The sequence below is a fragment of the Prinia subflava genome, chromosome 12 (assembly GCF_021018805.1).
Source record: "Prinia subflava isolate CZ2003 ecotype Zambia chromosome 12, Cam_Psub_1.2, whole genome shotgun sequence".
Classification (NCBI taxonomy): Eukaryota; Metazoa; Chordata; class Aves; order Passeriformes; family Cisticolidae; genus Prinia; species Prinia subflava.
In genome coordinates this window covers 1,498,068-1,516,615 of record NC_086258.1, presented here as the reverse complement: position 1 = coordinate 1,516,615, position 18,548 = coordinate 1,498,068, and the positions used below count along the sequence as shown (strand labels likewise).

At 51.0% G+C, this 18,548-nt stretch overlaps 3 protein-coding genes across 4 annotated transcripts in view; 1 reads left to right on the top strand and 2 right to left on the bottom strand.

The window, feature by feature from the left end:
- PNPLA7 (patatin like phospholipase domain containing 7) overlaps positions 1 to 7,225 on the bottom strand; it is a 130,178-nt gene extending 122,953 nt beyond the window's left edge. For both annotated transcript variants that reach the window (XM_063409725.1, XM_063409726.1), the window contains exons 1-7: positions 7,092 to 7,225; positions 6,440 to 6,474; positions 4,007 to 4,069; positions 3,224 to 3,311; positions 2,617 to 2,699; positions 702 to 790; positions 228 to 368 (exon numbers count right to left, since the gene is read on the bottom strand). In XM_063409725.1, the coding sequence (XP_063265795.1) occupies positions 228 to 368; positions 702 to 790; positions 2,617 to 2,699; positions 3,224 to 3,311; positions 4,007 to 4,069; positions 6,440 to 6,472 (497 nt within the window). In that variant the 5' untranslated portion in view covers positions 6,473 to 6,474; positions 7,092 to 7,225. The remainder of the gene's footprint in view (positions 1 to 227; positions 369 to 701; positions 791 to 2,616; positions 2,700 to 3,223; positions 3,312 to 4,006; positions 4,070 to 6,439; positions 6,475 to 7,091) is intronic.
- Positions 7,226 to 7,355: 130 nt separating this feature from the next.
- MRPL41 (mitochondrial ribosomal protein L41) lies at positions 7,356 to 8,334 on the top strand. Its single transcript, XM_063409729.1, has one exon. It carries the CDS (start codon positions 7,657 to 7,659, stop codon positions 8,062 to 8,064), a length of 408 nt encoding a protein of 135 aa, XP_063265799.1. The 5' UTR covers positions 7,356 to 7,656; the 3' UTR covers positions 8,065 to 8,334.
- A 768-nt stretch (positions 8,335 to 9,102) lies between these two features.
- On the bottom strand, positions 9,103 to 18,538 carry DPH7 (diphthamide biosynthesis 7). The gene is made up of 9 exons (XM_063409727.1): positions 17,770 to 18,538; positions 17,198 to 17,334; positions 16,680 to 16,767; positions 15,861 to 15,955; positions 14,154 to 14,320; positions 13,296 to 13,368; positions 12,462 to 12,527; positions 12,118 to 12,290; positions 9,103 to 11,073 (listed from the first exon to the last, which is right to left on the bottom strand). Exons 1-9 carry the CDS (start codon positions 17,905 to 17,907, stop codon positions 10,460 to 10,462), a joined length of 1,551 nt encoding a protein of 516 aa, XP_063265797.1. The 5' UTR covers positions 17,908 to 18,538; the 3' UTR covers positions 9,103 to 10,459.
- Positions 18,539 to 18,548: the final 10 nt, after the last annotated feature.

Sequence of the window (18,548 nt, the reverse complement as noted above, 5' to 3'; positions counted from 1 at the left end):
TAACTATTTTTTAAATTTTTTTAAAAACTCAACTATTTTCTTAACATTTCTAGAAAATTCTATGTCATTTATTCTGTCCTTATCCTCAGATGAATTTCAGTCAACTCCCTCAGGATTCTGACCATGCAATTTTAAAATCTGAGATTTGACACAAACTGTCAAATATTTACATCACTTGAACATACATCACAACCAAACTCTAAATTTCTCTTTCCGTTTAACATTACCTGACATTTTTAAGCATGTACAGGACTTCTGATGGCAGGTGGGAATTCTTGACATCAAATTCAGTCAGATCTGCCTCTAGCAAAGAAGGAGGGGGTTCTTTCCTCTGCAGAGTTGGACATTCCTTCTTAATACGCAGAATCCTGCAAAGGAAAACAGAAGTTCAGGATGTTCCCTCATTTGTACTAATAGGAAATATTAAATTTGTGCTAATAGAAAATGTTAAATAAGTATATGGTAAATACTAAAATTCACCATCCCAAGTTACACATTATCAGTTAGCTGAAAACATTCCACCTCCTGCCTTTCCTCACCAAAACCATCCCAGTTGAGCAAACCTCCCAGGTGATCCACAGCTGGCAGGACTGGGAAAAACCAACAGCTACAGAAAAGGGCTCTTCTAGGGGTAAGATCCACACCACAAACAAAAACCCCACACCAGCCTCCATGACATGATTTTCCCCCTCCCAAGGCACCTTTTAGCCAGAGATAAAACCTTTGCCCGTTTCCGCATCCTTTGGCGAGGGACGGTGTTCCCAACCAGAGAGTTGGGAAGAGTTGTGACCTAGGAGGAAATAATGGACACAAAACCAGTCACAAAGCCCCAAAACCAAAAAAATCAACCTGCTAATTCCAACCCTGCTGAGGCACCAACACATTTACCAGACATTAGAGTGTGAGCAGAGCAAAGAGCTCATGTAAGACCTTGGAGGAACATTTACTTCAGGACCACTTCCTTTCTATAGACCAGATAGAATACATTTTGATTTTACCAATCAATTACTACAGTGCTAATGGATGGTAGAGGGGAAGATTCTTAGCTGTGGTTCTCATTCAGGAACACTCAGCAGCAGGAAGAGGAGAAAGGCATCGATCTCTGCTCTGGGACAGGGACAGCACCCAGGGCACGGCTGGAGCTGGGCCAGGGCAGGCTCAGGCTGCAGAGCAGGGAAAGGTTCTTCCCCCAGAGGTGCTGGCACTGCCCAGGCTCCCCAGGGAATGGGCACAGCCCCGAGGCTGCCACAGCTCCAGGAGCCTTTGGACAGCGCTGCCAGGGATGCCCAGGGTGGGGTTGGTGGGGTCTGTGCAGGGACAGGGGCTGGGCTGGGTGATCCTGGTCATCCCTTCCCACCAGGATGGATATTCCAGGATTCCATCTGTGATGGTGACCAAGGCTTTTCCTTGCATTTCCTAGTTCCTAGGTGCCACCCTCTGGAGAAACACCACAACTGCTACACCGAGAAGCCCTTCATTAGGTACTTTCAAAACATTCCCAGCTCTCCATTTGTTACCCAAAGAGTTGAACCTCTGTAAAAAGTTTTTGTTGCAAAAGGAATCTTTAATTAGTTTGGAGGGACAGGGGTTTTTTGAAAGTAAAATCTTGGTATGTTATCAAAAACGCATTAAGTGCAACCCACAGCAGTTTGGGTGTAATGTTCTCTGCCTTACTTGGGAAGAAAAGCAGAAAGGTCTAAAATTCAAACAAAAAACTACCTGAAATTATTTTCTCATTTGGAATTCTAAGCATTCTTACGTGAGTTACATATAAACAGCTTGGTTAAAAACTACTCAAATTATGAAGTTGCACACACCACATTTGCTCTCATTGAGGGCTTTTTTGGCCAAGTCCTACTTAAAGGCTGACCTGCCATGCAAGATTCAGGGAGTAATCACCTCCTCCACAAAGTAATCACCTCCTCTAGAAACAAAGCTCTAGAACAAAATATTAAACCCACCAATGTCTAATTAAATCAAAGTGTCTGAATTCACCTCAATGAAGTGTGGGAGGCAGAGCTGGGGCAGTTCACAGGAGGAAGTGTTCCTCCACACAGGGTGACTAAGGACGGTCACCTCCCTGTGCCTTATTTTCCTACAGATGTTGGTTTGCAGTGAGTGCACACCTGGACTTGGCAGCACAGGGAATAGCCAGGACCCTGTGAGGGTGCCCAGAGCAGCTGTGGCTGCCCCTGGATCCCTGGCAGTGCCCAAGGCCAGGCTGGACATTGGGGCTTGGAGCAGCCTGGGACAGTAGAAGGTGTCCCTGCCCAGGGCAGGGCATGGAATCATGAGCTTTAAGGTCCTTTCCAACCCAAATCAGTCTGGGATTCTGGGATATTTAAACAATCATTAACTCCCTACAGGAGTTAGATATGTATTGGTTTATTGCTACCCACATTGACTGCAAATATTTTCAAAGAGGAAAGGTCTGGCCAGAAGGAGAAGCTACTGCTGCTGCATCAGCAATCCAGTCAGCATTCCAAGAGTTCTGAAACACCCACAAAATCCCAGTGAGATTTTAAAGGTTGAAGGACCTGGGCCAGGCTCAACAACTGAAGTATTTCAAACTTTACACCACTCAGCTTTTCACTGGATTTTACCAGGTGCCCTCACCTTCCTCATGATCTTCCTCCCGTAGAACATCACTTTGTCCCTCTTGCGAAACCTGTACTGAGGCACGTGTGGCTGAAGTTGTTCTGAAACAGAAGCATCACATCAGAACCCCCCTGTAGCAGCTGGGAAAACACCTGAGCACAGCTTGGGGACTTTGCTGCTTCCAGAACAGCTCCAGTGAGCAGAGTTTGGAATTTAAACCACCCTGGGATCCCTCATGCCCCAGCTCTGGCCAAGGCAGAGACAAAGGGCTCTCCAAACAGACAGAGGGGTTGGGTGGTTTTCATCTCCTGAAGGAAATCTCTAATTCAATCATTTCTCCTTCCTGTGACAGTGAAATCACAGTAGGGTTGAAATCATCTGCACAATTCACAGCTGATCCTGAAGCTGACACTGCTCATACACCAAAGAAATAAAACCTCCAGGTCCTGCATGTGACAGTTCTGGGTTCAGACCCGAGGAAGTGAATTAAGTTCTCCATCCTTTAAAGCTGTTGTCCTGCAAGAACCACACCTCAACAGCAAACAACTGCCACAGAAAATGATAAAAGGACTCAAGATTGATGGAAAAACTGGTTTTAAAACTTACATGGTTATCAAGTACTTACTAGACTGTCTCACTCTTCTGTACACGACAAACACAACAACTGCTATAAGCAACAGGGCAACTGCAGCTCCAATTGCAATTCCAGTCAGCTGGGAGGGGAATTTAGGGAGAAAGAAGTTAATAATTTTCAACTTCAGAAGTTACTACATACTTTTTGAAGGGCTGAAAATCACTCAGCTTAGTGAGGTGTCTAAAAGTCAAGCATGTTCTTAATGACTTGATTTTTAATTCAAATACTACATAAGCAAGAAGTTTAAATAGATCAGTGACCAACCCAATCTCAAGATGAGATTGAGAGTATTCCATGTTTTTCTTCCCAAAGATCTGTGAGCTGATCAATTCAATCTACAGGAGGTGCATGAGGGCATTGGAGGGACAGGGCAAGGGGGAATGGCCCTAAGATGAAGGAGGGCAGGGTTGGATGGGATATTGGGAAGGAATTGTCCCTGTGAGGGTGGGCAGGCCCTGGCACAGGGTGCCCAGAGCAGCTGTGGCTGCCCCTGGATCCCTGGCAGTGCCCAAGGCCAGGCTGGACGGGGCTGGGAGCAGCCTGGGACAGTGGAAGGTATCCCTGCCATGGCAGGAGTGGGACAGGATGGGCTTTAAGGTCCCTCCCAACCTAAACCAGCCTGTTTCTAAATACCAGGAATAAATTCCTGCCTCGTGCACAGTGACGGCAAAGGAACAAACATTCAGACTTTGGCAGTGACCTGGCAGAGCTCCTGGAGCTCAGGAGAAGCTGCTCTGGATGCACCCCCACCCCTCAGACTGCAGCTCTATTTACCATGGTGGTCTGGATCCTGTCCTCCACAAACTGCAGGATGGGGGCCCCATCTCCTGGCACAGCCTGGCACCAAAAGAAATGTGACATTAATTTCCCACAGATGGAAAAAAGCCTCCATAAAAACATCTCAACCAACACAATTGTGTTTTTCTTTGACTTATACTTTGGAAAGAGAAACATTCAGTGGAGAGGGGTCAGTAGGGGAGTTCTGTGTTGCTGTCAGTTCAGTGCATTCCTAAACAGCCCTAAACCAGGGTCAAACAGTGAGATGAACACTTTCAAAATCATTCCGTGTTATTCAGAGCAACAAGGATGAGAATGGAATACAAAGGACTTTATGAGACTGAGAAAACAAGTCATAAACCAGCATATTAAAGTCATCATAAAAAGCAGATGATGCACATGGGCAGAAGCTCTGACCCAAGGTGTGCTGTCCTCAGACCTGTGCCCACCAGTGTCACTCAGGAACAAAACCTGGCACTTAACATTAGTCTCTCAAATGCCAACCCAAAACTTATGACAAAGGGAGGGAAAAGACAAAACAACTCTCAGGAATAAGAGAAAACAACAGGAGTACAAGGACAAATACATCCCCCTCTATGTCTTGAACCTGAAAAGCACTTGAATTAAACATTACACACAGTTCAGGTCCCATTCCTGCCCATAGCTCCAGATCTGGATACAAGCTTTGCCACCAAGAGGAAAATGAAGTGTACACCAAGTCACCAAACTGGTCTCTCTAATGGAATTCATTCCAGCTTTACAGCACAAAGAAACTCCTGCCAGACCAGTCACCTCACACAGAGCCTTGTGCTCATTTTGCCTTCTCAGATCACTTTAGCACTTCAATGTTTATCTCCCCAACATGAGTCAAACTAACTCTGTCACTATTGTTATCACTGTTACTCAAGGGATCGCAGTGAAAAGTCACAAGATCTTGAAAAAATAAAGAGCTGAAGATGTGTCAGCAACAGGTACAACACCTGGTGACACAGAGTTCCTGGTGGAAGTCTGTTGTGGTCACTTAATATATTTAGTTCCCTTTGACAGCGTCAGGGACACTGGGACATGGACAGTTCTGCGGCTCCCCAGGCCTGTATGATCTCAAATAACACCAAAAATAGTAATTGCCAACTGACACTCACATTGCTGCTGCAAGAGGAGAAACAAATCCACGGGGAAAAGAACAAAACACAAACATGCCCAGGCTGGGACCTCAGTGCAGAAAAGTAACAAGGGAAAGAAGAAATTCAGAGCTCCAAGAAGCTCTGAGAGGTTCTTGCAAAGCTTTCGCCTGTGACAACATGATATCCCCCTGCTCAGACTCAGGAGGGATCCTTCCCAGCTTGGACAATCCTTGTGGACAAGCAGAGGAAGAAAAGCAGCCAGGCTGAGCTGTGCAGACACCTGAGACCTGTCAGTGATTGCTGTGACAGCTCCTGGGGCAGGAATGAGGTCACAGCCAAGTCACCAGGGCAGCTCCTCACCCACGAGGGCTGTGCTCAGCACCCCAAGCCAAGAACTTCACCTCACCCAGCCCCAAAGAACCCTCAGACTCACAACACCTATGGGACCACCCTGCAGGGCCCCTCACTGCACCTGCAAATGGAGCAGTCACCTGCCCAGAGAATGCACTGGCATAAAGAGCATTTCTCTGCCTCCTGATGTTGAAGTTTCCTTCAGAACTCGAGGCTCAACAGCAATCAGCACAAATATGCAGCCTCACAGCTCACACCCATCCAGAGTACAGGCATTGAGCACTGCTGAGAGCCCAACAACCCCTCACTGCAGCCCAGGGCAAACACTGACACATTCCCCATGCAGGCAGGGCTGGGAAAGGCTTATCAGCCCTGAAAACAAGGACTTAAAACTGGGATTAGCCCAAAACACAAAAAAAACCCTTCCTCACAGCTCAGGGGCAGCCGTGCCTTGTTTTGACTACGGAACCTGGATTTTCACAAAACATTGTTAACTGTGTACAAGTACATTGTGTGTGTTTTTTAGCTATGAGAACTATTTCCTCTCACAGTGTTTGTTTTTTACGACTGGGGACAGCACCACTGGCCTTGTTGGTTTGGGACTTTCACATCTACGAGCAAAAACAAGGGCCAGAAGAGCAGTGTAACAGAAATCTGCAACTGCTTCTTCCTTAGGCTAAAAATGGAAGTATTTAAATCATAGCACAATTGAAATAGTTTAGAATATGAAGCAGAGCATGCATGGTTTGCAAGAAATAAAAAACACACACAATAAAATGGACCAATCCCTAGAAGTTTGAAAGGATAAAACTCCCAGGTAGAAAGGCTTTTTCAAAGTAAAAGCATCTAAAGACATTGTCCCAATGCTATCACATTAGGTACAACTACTTTCAGCTTCTGGAAGCAGTCACAGAGAAATAAGTAAGTCAAAAAATAAGAGCAAAACATATCGTACCTCAAGGCTGGTGCTGTTGTCTCCTTCATCCATGTCTGGAGGTGCGGCAGGAGCAAAGACACAAAGAAGGCTGAGTTAAGAGATTACCACAGCTTCTGATCCAAACTTTTGAACAACACAAGGGGAACACCAATTTTTTAACTTCATCATCCCTTCGTCTCTGTGCCGAGCAACAAAACGCAGCAGTTCGGTGCTGTGGGACGGGACTTCTCCCGGAGAAACTTCTCCACCGCCACGACAATTTAAACAGGAACTCCCCGGGAGCCTGCACAAGGTGCCACAGCCCGGTGGCACAGCCAGACCCATCCCTGCTCCGTGAGGAGAGCAAACGGGACGGGCACTGCCCGGGGACAGCACCGACCCTGCCGGGCAGGGAGAGGGCACCGAGCGCTCCGGGCTGCGCCAGGGCAGCCCCGGTCACTGCCTGGTCACTCCCCGGCCGGCCCCGGGTCACCCTCCCGGCCAGCCCCGGCTGCTCTGCCCGTCCCCGTTTCGCCAGGCTACAGCCCGGGACACGGCGCCACACAGGAAAACAACAACCTGCTCCCGCCGGGCCTCGGGCACCGGCACCGGCCGGGGCACCGCGCCGCTGCACCAGCCCGCCAGGCCCGGGGGCCGCCGCCGCGCTCCAGCGATCCCCGGACGCTCTCACCTGCTCCTGCCCCCGCCGTCCCCCGCTGCAGGTCCCGGTGGCGGAGCCGCCCTGTCCCGCCCGGGCGGTCGCGGCTCCCCGGGCCGGGGGCGAAGGGCGCAGACCCCGCCCGCCTCCGCCAGGGGGCGCGGCCGCGCCAGGCCCCGCCCACGCCGCGGGCCGCTCGCTGCTGATTGGCGGGGAAAGCCCCCCTAGGGCCGCTCGGCGCGCGTGCCGCGTGGGGCAGTATCGGCACTGTGGATTGGCTGGTCCGGCCCGACCAATGGGAGCAGGCGCTGTTGGGGTGTGTGGAGGCGGGCGCGCGGCGGGGTTCCTCCGGGTCGTGAGGGGGACCCGGCCCCGGCGCGGTTCGGGAAGGTCTCGGTGCTCGCAGGGACCGACTCCGCCTCCGCTGAGCCCCCGAGTGCTCTCTGGGACTCGCTTCGGGTTCGCTAATTCATCGGTGCCTGCAGGGACGGGTCCGGTCTCTGTGAACTCCCGGCTGCCTTCAACGACCGGCTCGGCTCGCTGAGCCTCTGGTGCCCGCAGGGCCCGGCTCCGCCCCGCTGAGCCCTCGGTGCCCGGCATGGGGCTACTGACCCAGCTAGTCCGCGGGCTGGTGCGCGGCGCCGACCGCATGTCGCCGTTCACCAGCAAGCGCGGCCCCCGGAGCCACAACAAGGGCCGCGGTGCCAAGAAGCTGGGCGTGCTCACCCGCAACAAGAAGTTCCTCCTCGTCAAGGAGATGGTGCCCGAGTTCGTCGTGCCCGACCTGACGGGCTTCAAGCTGCGGCCCTACGTGTCGTACCGCGCCCCCGAGGGCTCCGAGCCGCCCGTGACGGCCAAGCAGCTCTTCGACAAACTGGTGGCTCCGCGCATCGAGAAGGATGTGAAGGATGGCACATTCGACCCCAACAACCTGGAGAAGTACGGCTTCGAGCCCACGCAGGAGGGCAAGCTCTTCCAGCTCTTCCCCAAGAACTACGTGCGGTAGGGAGCGGGCAGTGATGCCGCCGGCCAGCACGGGACAGCCTCTGTAACTGAACATTAAAGCAAATCCTTCTACCTTGTTCTTCTGTAATATCTGATTTAAATCCTGGGGGGAATCTGCGGTTTGATTTCCCATCTATGACGGGTAATTCCTCTGGGAGACAGTTGTGCCTGGTGAGCAGAGCCCTCTCTGGGGGCTCCGAAGGTGAAGGGTCCGTGACGTTTCTAAATACAAAGTACTGCAAAGTTTAAGAATTAAACTTTAAAAATTAAATTAAGCCTGAAAATGTTCACTTTGGGAGAAAAGCAAGTTTAGTGGATGGTCTGTGAGCACTTAGTCTGTGATCAGGGCTGACAGGTGAGTGGTTAGAACCCCCACACTTTCGGGGCTGGGCTGTGATGGAGTGGGGGTGCTGCGGCCCCAAATCGCAGAAGGATGAGTTGTGTTCAGGGATCGGTGGGGATGGGGAAAGCACAGCTTTTCTAGCTGAACTCCGCATTTGTCACCTCCTGTGAAGCTGATCATTAGTTACACGCAAGTGGCTGTTTCCTGCCGCTGCTGTTGGCAGAGGTGGCCCTTCAGCCCTTCCCTTCTGAGACTGCTACCCGGACACTCTGCAGGTGGCTGGAGGGGGATGCAGGCCTGGAGAGCAGCGGCTCCTGTGCCCTTTGATGCCAATTGCAGCTTGGTCCTGAGTGCATCATTTGCCTCGTAGCCCATGTGAAGGCAGATAATAACGGGGTCTCCTCTCTGAGCAAGGCAAGGCCTTGGCCTAAAGCCCAAACCAGGCTGGCCCCAGTCGGTGACAGCGCTGCAGCTTCGCTGCCCTCGGGCTGTTTCCTCTCACAGGGCAATAAAAGGCATTACAACCTTTAAAACGGAGTCATCAGCAGATACAGGGACACACCCTCGGTCTTCCCAGGAAACCGGATTGTCCTCTGACTCCCAAAGAACATTCACCCCTTGGAGCCCGAGCCATCCCATGCCAGGGCAGCAGGTCCTCATAAGGACTGTCAAATCATTTGATTTTGAAAAATCAAAACAACCAAAAAGGATAAATTACTTAGACTGGTTTTATTTTAGAAACATCCAAAAATAGCATGTTTTTTCTTTAGCAAAAGCATTTGTTTTCATTACTAATGTGAGTCTTCATGTAACAGTGCTCCAGAATGTTTGCTAAAATACACATTCACCCTTGAGAAGGGGGTTTCAAAGCAGCAAAGTTTTCATCTGCTGTACCTCGTTTAGTTGCAGCACTGTTACACAGAGACCTGTTGCTGGTGTTTCTTTCCCTCCAGATAACTCATTCTCTAGGACCCTCAAAGACAACCATGCAAGCTAAAAGTTACTGATCTAGTTCAAGCTGGTTTTTTGTCTCTAGGAATAGAGAAAATGTCCCAGAAAGCTTGTTTTGCTGATATTATACAGTGAAAAAGAGAGCTAATGGAGCAACCATGAGAAATCCTGCAGCCATTCCTGGAGGTAGTTAGGGCAATGCTATTATGATTTTGGTTTCTGTATTCATTTTAAACTTAAAAAGATGTCAAGAAACACCACTTATATTTTTTGGAGGTTTTGATCTTAAAGCTGTTCACCTTTTAAAAACTGAGCTTGACTTTGGACCTAGACGTGGCTCTGTGGAGGGCAGAATGCGTGAGCTGGATACTGAGAGGCCATGGGGGGTGCTTGAGTGGCACCAGAACGAGGTGGGGTCACTACAGGATTTGTCTGAACAGGGTTTGCTCAGCTGGGAATGATGGAGGAGTCTGCAGTCAGGTGATCAGTGATGAAAAACGATGGAGAAGCACCAGGATCCTCACCAGGAGGATCCCACAGCACTTCCCATCACACCAGGCAGTCTGCACATTCTTCTGAACCAGAACTTCTCTCTGTTAAACATCACTGTAAGCACACTGCACTGCATCTGTCTGAGCGCCTCTCCAGGGACACACCCATCACACAGCCAAGCCTCTGCTCAGGGGCTTTTCTGAGACAGTCAGGGAACCTTCTGATCACGTACTGGGTCTGCACAGCAGCACAGCCAAGTCTGCTTTGTGAGGGAAGGAGAACGGGCTTAACAGATCCACTGTGAAATGCAAACCAGCCTGGAAAGGATTCAGATCTGAGGTACAAAGCAGCAGCCTGGGAGAGGAGGGCTGTTCACTTGGAACTAGGACATTAAGGGAAAAACTAAATAAACCTGTCCAGGCATGACCACAGGCCTCTAAGCAAAGGCTTCCCCCTGTGCTGAAAATAAACCACCAGGAATTCCATCGGTGTTGGCCTTGGTTGGCTCCCAAGCTCAACAGTCAGAGGGGAAAGCCCGGCAGAAGTTGGGGCATTAAGTTCAGCTGTCACTCTCAGTTCAGAGTTTTCCTCCCTCTCCCCTCGGGACTGGTCAATGCAGACTTTCAGCTGTTCTTTGGGATGGAGATCTAGGACTTGGCACCTCTGGAGGGGTCACCAGGCTCATCTCCCACTTCCACACATGGAGGATGTTGTCATAGAAAGAACAAGTGGCCACAATGCTCATTTCTTTGGGGCTGTCTGCAGACCTGGCTGAGTCACTGCCTCTGTCCAGGCCCGTTCCATTGGGTCTCTTGGCTCCTGAGTCAGAGCTGCTGGCTGACCCCGCATCTGCCCCTTGGGCAGCCAAATCTAAACTTCCCTTTAAACCAGAGCCCCTGGCCAGTCCAGGATCCCCAGCCAGCTTTGGCCCTGTCCCTGCTGCCGTTGCCACAGCAGGGCTTTCACTCTCCTCATCCAGGATTACATCAAAAGTAGCTGTAGGAGACTCATAAATTATCTTCAGGTTCTGGACCTGCAAATTCAGCCTCTTGTCTCCTTGCCCTGATGCTCCCACGGGCTCCTCCAAAGGCTGGCACGCAGCAGCAAGGTCCTGGCTTGCAGGCAAGGAATCCCTTGGACACAGCCTTGACCAGTCAGCCCCATAGGCCAAGGAATTGTGCAGGACATAGGATGACAGGATGATACATTCCTCTGTGTTTTCCGCTTAAAAAAAAAAAAAAAAGATAAATGACTTAGAAATCAAGTTGTGGGTTTTGGCAGAGTGCTCAGCAGCCATTCCAGCACTGGCTGTGTCTCGCTGGTAGAGTTCTCTGGTTATTATTGCCTTCTTCACCACAGAGTGAAGCTTTCCAGGAGGAATGAGGTACTGACCACTTTTCAGCCACCTCTTAATGGTCTTGACTCTTCCTGGGTCAGCAGCAGAGGAGAAGAGGGTTTAATATGCATGAGGTTTAAGAGCATCATTTTTCAAAGTGCCTACAAATGCTCAAGACAGACAGGACTGATGATACCACAACCTTCACTGAGCCATGACCACACCTGGAGGATTGCCAGGTCCTGCTTATTATTATTAATACACTGCAGATGTTCTTCCTGTCGGCTTTCAGCATTTGGCTCTAACAAATGTGGTGGGCATCAAGTAAATGGACATCAGGTTCCTTCCTTCCCCATACAGAACAAATGACATCCTCATTTCCTAAGCTGTGGATCCAAGGTCTGGAGAACCAAGGAAGCCATCCTCTGTCAGACTGCATTTGTAATGTGCATGAAAATGGCTTTCCACCATGGACGTACCTCATGATTCACATGAAGGGCTTGTTCATGTTATTGTGGATTAACCAGGCTGCAAAGCGCTTCCTTCCTGAGGCAGTCACTGATTCCCCAGCAGGTCAGTGACTCCTGCTAACAGGAAAGCACCACCTGACAGTCAGAAGCACCTCTCTGAACATCACAATGAACACAAACCCAGAATGGTTGTGGCCTCACACTAAACACAAAGGCTTTCCTCCTGTGAAAAGTTATGAGAGATTTACACACAGATAGTTACAGGGCCTTGGCACAACCAAGCAGGCCAACAGAGTGCACAGACGTGGAAAAGCTGGAAGTTACCTCAAACTGGAACAGAAGCCTATGGCTGTTAACACCATCTCAATCCTTCCAGCAAGAGCTGGAGCTCCCCATTCGGCTGGAGGCAGCGAAGGAGCGCAGCAGGGCAGCCCCAGAGCACCTCTGCTCCTGGACACTTACCCAGGCTCCCACGGCAGTCGAGGATCTTGAAGCCACTCTGCATGCAGGCTGCCAAGAGCACGAAATCACACGTGGGGTGCCACTTCAGCCTCCACACCCCGCCCTCCACGTGGGTGTCAGCCAGCGGCTGCCTCATGTTCCTGGTGTCCCACAGCAGCACGTGCTCGTCGTAGCTGGGGACACACCACAAAGCAGGCAGAAAACAGGACAGCCGAGTCAGGGCACAGAAAAAGGTTGTAAAGACCATGTGCTCTGCACCACAGCAATTTCTGAAGAGGCAGCAGCACGTTCAGGTAACAGAGAAGGTTGGTCACACCAAGGGAGAGCAGCTGGAAGGGACTCACCTGCCTGTGGCCAGGAGATTCTCCCGGTGGGGACTGCACTGAATGCTGCACACACCCATGGAATGTCTGCAGAGGGAAGAGACAGCAATTTGAGAAGGGCTTCTTCCTTGAATTTTGAGGATTTTGAGTCCACATTATTTCATCAAAGTGTCTCAGGAGAGGTAAGCTCAAAGTTTCAGTCCAGTCACCCACCCAGAGTTCCATCTACACAGTCCAACAGCCTTCCCTTCTACTCACACCATCTCTCAGCACAAGTATTTTCTAGTAATATCTACCCCATAAACTGCTGCTCAAAGGCCCTAAGAATTCCAGCAGAACTCCATTCCCAGGAGACTTTACACCCAAAATTAGTATTTCCATAGTAATAATCCCCAGTGTAATTTAAGTTTGCATACAGAATTCCACTGGAGAGCTGTGTATATTATTTTAGCCATTTTAAAAAATAAGACAGAAAAGAGATCACTTCAAATAACTAAACAGTGGAGAACAAAATATTTTCTAAAAAACATTCCAAAATAATATACCCAAATTTAACACAAAAAAAAAAGCCAAAATGAAAGTGTAAATCAGGATCCTTTTTTAGAAAGAAACTACCACCCTCTTCACATGTGGAAGTCAGCACTTGGTTCACTGTGTTAAAGGACATAGAGAAGAAAGTTTCAACCTGAAGTTCTGGTGAAAAAAACCAATGCATGCCTCCATTTCCCAAGGAAGGCAGAACCAGGATCCACCATCACTGCACATCTTCGAATTCAGTGGCTTGGGAAGGGGCAGGGCAGCAGCGGTGTTCCCACCCCACTGCTGCAGGGCTGGGTGTGGACAGGTCTCACTCACCTCCTGCTGGTGAAGACTGGAGCCTCCGGGCTGCACCTGGTGTCCCAGCCCTTGAGCAGGCTGTCATCCCCTCCTGCCCGGGGACAAAACACGGTGACCCTCAGCACCAGCCCTGAGCATGGGGCAAAGCAGTGCCAAGAGTCTGCAGCCTCCTCCTGAGGGGCAGCTCCCATCTCTGCTCTCTGGGACAGGAACAGGAGCTGGGGCATGGCTGGAGCTGGGCCAGGGCAGGCTCAGGCTGCAGAGCAGGGAAAGGTTCTTCCCCCAGAGGTGCTGGCACTGCCCAGGCTCCCCAGGGAATGGGCACGGCCCCGAGGCTGCCACAGCTCCAGGAGCCTTTGGACAGCACTGCCAGGGATGCCCAGGGTGGGGTTGGCGGGGGTCTGTGCAGGGACAGGGGTTGGATTGATGATCCTGGTCATCCCTTCCTGCTCAGGGCAGTCTGTGACACAGAGCTGATGCTTTCCACCTCTGGGAGCTCAAAGAATTTAACAGACACACCAAAAATCACACTGAGCCTCCCAATACCCATCACCACAGAAAACATGTGGTATTAGAAGTTATAAGACTGGACTCAAACAGCTCTCTGACTCTTTGTATACTGCAGGAGAATATAATCTTTTTTGCCAATAGCCACCCCAAGTACAGTTTTCAGCATACAGCTTCTCCCAATTTACTCCAACCACTTTCCACTATCAAGAAAAGAAACCTTTCACCCCTAATCAGAGGCCCCAGCTCTTTCAGGAAGTGATGCAAGCAGCACACCCAACCCTGGAAAGTAAAAACCCAAGGAACACATCCCTAAACAAGGGGCCCCCTCCCCAACAGCCCCCAAGGAGATTCCCAGCCCATACAGACCTGAATACACAATATCAGTGTCCCAGTAATTAAAAGCAGCAATCCAGGCCTCAAATTTGTGAGCTTCCCACTGGTTGAGGACATGCACAGAAGGAGCAGATTCATCTATGGAGAAAAGATTCAGCTTCCCCTCTGAATCACTGCTGATAACTCTTAAAGGACATCCACTACAGCAGGGTACACAAAAAAATTGGGAATTATGCGACAATCAAATATTTCGATTCAACTAAACACTGACAGAGGTGGCAAGAATGACACATTCATACAATTCTTTTCAGCTTCAGCCTTTTCAGCATCACTTGCCCTGTGACCACCATTCCCTACTCTCATGGGGAGCAACCACTCACACCCATGTTAGGTAAAGAACCATTACTGGCTCACGTCTTTCTCAGAGATGAAAAACTTGACTTCTTACATCCTTCACATTACATCAATAAACAAATTCTATGTGAAGAGGGCTGGTTTTTTTTTTTTTTTTCCTCCAAGTCAGACTGACAATGCCCTTTCAGAGCCTCTTCCCTCTTCTGGAGTACAAAGAGATGTTTTATTTCCTTGCTATCACTGAAACCCAAAGCACTGGCTGATTCTGACCTTTCCTGCTCTCTTCCTGTGCCACAATACAGTTACAGTTTTTAGACACAATGACCTTGGAGCACTGGCAAATGTTTTGCAATTCCCAGTGCACAGATTTCTGCCATTCCCTGACATGAACTAGGTCCCTTCTGTTCGGTTACCTGCAACTGCAGGCACTGCTTTGGTGGTCTGGGGCTTCTTTCCAGTTCTGTATCAAATGATTCAACCACACTGAATCTCCCAGATTCCCACATAAGAGAAACAGGGCCATCCCTTCCTGCAGAGATGTGTACATTTGGCTTCCAGGAGTACTTATTGGTCTCTCAAGTGACAACAATGTCACGTTTAAAGAGGCATTTCATCGTGGCAGCAATCATTTATCATGAAGGACAGAGACAAAAAGGAGGAATGTAAGAAGAAAGTCTATCTCAATGCTACTTACTCATTAAACAGCACACACAGAAACAGCTTTAATTAGCAAATCTGCCCTACAGCATTGAGCAATGACTGCCTGATCCCCCTGGTTTCCAGCCTCACACCAAAGGCACCACTCTTCATCTGCACCTACAGCACCTACAGAACACATTAACCCCCCTCCCTCTTTCAGGGTACAGCTAATTCAGCTTATTCCATGCAACAGTGCCATTTCTGAAATCTTATGTATGAGTGCTTGAGAGAAGCAGGAGTCACTTCCAAACCAATTTTCTCCTGTTTCTCACTAACCCATGATTAAACTTCCTACATGTGCTATTATTAGCAGTTCTTAAGAACTTCACAGTACAATTTCTGTTCTAAGAGCAAAGTCAGAACCAGCAGCTCCATTTGATCCCGTTCTGGTCTTTCCTTTAAACAAAGGCAGCAGAAGACACATCCCTGGCACCTGCTGCCATTCCCCACAGCACAACCTCCCATGTGCTGTTGGTTTAATCTCTGCTCCTCTGCTAGTGGCCACAGTGTTTGTGTTCCTGTTACCTTTGCTCTGGAAACAGCAACTTCTAGAGCAGGGCCAGGGAGACAGCTGGGATCAGGAAAGTCAAAACCACTAAAGACTCCTTCATCCAAATTCTCAAATTTTCCTGAAAGTTGTCCCACACAGCCTGGCCTCCAGCCCCAGCCGCCATCTCCCTTCCTCACCATTGCTCTCGGCCAGTGGACCAGTCCAAGGACAAGGCCAATCGCTGCGCCCCGAGATCCACCCTGAAGCGTGGCTCCAACATGCAGCTGTTCTTCTACTAGAAACAAAAGATATGGATTAGGACTGGAAAGACAGCAGGCACATAACGACTGGTGCACTGCTTCCCACAGCAGCTTTTCCAGAGACTGAGGAGCAAACGAGGGTCCCACAATAAAGAAGCAATGGAATGTTCCACAGCACTGCACAATCGCCCAGTGCTGGTGAGGGGCAGATGTGCACACACGGGATCCCACCCTTCTGCTGCTCACCTCCCACCAAACCTCCCTTAAACTCTGCTTCTTCTCAGGGAGCAATGAAGTGCAGCAGAAGTGATGACCTGACTGCTGAATTCCCTTTCAGACTAGCCTCTGCTTTCTTTGCTCTGTGAGAATGGCTCTGATCACTCTCTTCTCTCACCACCAAAAGAAACCCCACTCCAAAAATCCTCCCTGCTTTTACCAGCTTTGCACCTTCTGATGTTTCCCAGTTAGGCATACTTGTTTCCAGGATTTGCTTCTGCCCTCCTCCTGCTTCTCCTGCCCAGCTTTGCAGGTGGGTAGAGCCCAGCCCAACTCTCTGGTGCCACAAACAAGTTAGCAAAATTTATGACAAACAGTATCAGAAGACAAAAGAAGCATTTAAAAAGCTAAGCACGCTGAGGAAGCCATGGAAACCACCCAGCTTTCCTGCAAGCCTATGCACACTACTAGTAAATGTAGAGATGTATCAAACATGGGTTAAAACCAGCTTCAGTAGCAGCAGGCATTGCATCCACCCACCTCACTTCCAGTCAGGTGGCAAAATTCCACAGCACCTGTGGAGTTTGCGATGCCAACCATGGGATGTTCTGCGACAGGAATGTGACACCTAAAAGATCAAATCAAACAAGTCTCCAATATCCATCTTTCTTGTATTTTAGGAAGAGAGCAAAGCCGTAACTTTCATTACAACATGCAAAAGGAGAAGGTATGTAACCAAAAAAATCTCATGTTAAGAAAATCTAAGGCTTCTCAAGTCCCCATACACCTGTGAGGAGGGGATTCTGTACAAGAGACATCTACTATATGTTATTATATAAATAAATGAGGTATAAAGTCATGACCAGCCAAGTGAGCAGAAAGTATAAAACAGAAACAAAGCAGTCTTTGCTCATCGGAACAAATTGGAAAATATTTCCCTCCAAGAAGTCAGGAACTGTTCCATGAGTAACTATTGCTGTTGCTGCCATGCCAAAAAAGGATCCCCCGAGGAGCAGAGCACGCTGCTGTGGCACCGAGCCTGGCCGGGCCAGCGTTACCATTTGATGTCCAGGATGGCGGCCGTGTCGATGCGCTGGATCTCGGTCAGTGGGATGTACGGCTGCTCCTCGTTGTAGTGGTACAGATAGAGCCGCCCTGTCCGGTCACAGGCCCCACTGCTCCCTCGGGAATCGCTCTGTGCCAAACACGGGAAAGAAAAGGGCAAGCTCAGCCGCGCTTCTGCCTCCGCACCCGAGATCCTGCTAGGAGCGCGGAGCACGGCTGAGGCTCCCACTTGTCCAGTCCCAGCCCTGTGGGATGAAAGCCCCCATCGGGGGCTCACCGGAGGGGCCTCTCTGCCCGACCTCGAGCCGCCCCAGCCGGGACAAGGCACAGCCGCGCCGCGGGGTGAGGCAGGAGCGGGGATGGGGCTCGCCCCGGAGCGGGGCCAGGCGGGGACGGGGGTTCGCCCTGGCGCGGTGTCCGCCAGGGATGGGGCCGGGGCTCTCCCCGGAGCGGTATCGGACACAAACGGGGAGGGGAGTTCGCCCCAGAACGGTGCCGGCCGGGCGGGGATGAGGACGTGGACTTGCTCCGCAGCGGGGCCGTCCGGGACTGGAGCCGGGCTCACCTGGTCGGGCGGGCGCAGGTGGTAGGTGCCGCAGGCCAGGATGCTGTGCCAGCCCTCCACCGGGCACCACTCCACCGCGTCCGCGCTGAACTCCGTGTCCACCACCTGCAGCGTGCGCGTCCTGCACGGCGCGGCCATCGCGGGCCGGGCCCTGCAGCGCCGCCGGGGCGGCTCCCAGGAGGCTCCGGAAGGCGGGGCCGCCGCCCGTCTGCTTCCCGGTCAGGGCGGGCCCGGGGCGGAGCTGCCCCGCCGAGCCGCCTCTTCCCCCGCGGGGGCTGGCGCCGCACGCCGGGCTCCTGCCGGGGGTCGGGGCTTCTGCTCGCCTGTCCCAGCTCCCTCCCAGCGCGTCCTTCCCGAGGGAAGGGGCTGCGGCTTCAGCTTCTCCGCGATGAGGCACCCCTGCCCTGTAGCCGGCAGCTGCTCACGAGAGAAAACGGGGATCAGCATTCCCTCGGCATCCTCCAGCGCCTCGCTTGGAGCCCTTCCCCACCGGCAGCACCCGAGAGGCACGGGGTGGTAGCGCTGTTCCTGCGCAGAAGCCGTTCCGGACCTCGGAGCGATCGTGGCCGCTGCCCTGAACCTTTCCCTTTCCCTCAGTCCTTCCCCAGGGGGAGGGCGGGTCCTGCACTCTCGGGGTGCAGCCGCAGCCGTTCCCACCGCGGTGCTGCTCCCTGAGCTCCCTGCTCCCCTGGAGTCGGGATCGCCGCTGTTCCCCCGGCGGAAATCCTGCACACCCAAAGGTCTCATTGCTGAGTGAAATCAGCCAAGGCCTGGCCGTT

Excerpts from the sequence above, each read along its gene's own strand:
- MRPL41 (XM_063409729.1), top strand. The coding sequence starts at position 7,657 with ATGGGGCTACTGACCCAGCTAGTCCGCGGGCTGGTGCGCGGCGCCGAC.
- DPH7 (XM_063409727.1), bottom strand. The coding sequence starts at position 17,907 with ATGGCCGCGCCGTGCAGGACGCGCACGCTGCAGGTGGTGGACACGGAG. Across the intron at positions 12,291-12,461 it reads AATCTCCTGGCCACAGGCAG|CTACGACGAGCACGTGCTGC; the intron begins GTGAGTCCCTTC and ends GTGTGTCCCCAG. Across the intron at positions 11,074-12,117 it reads CGACTGCCGTGGGAGCCTGG|CGGAAAACACAGAGGAATGT; the intron begins GTAAGTGTCCAG and ends TTTTTTTTTAAG.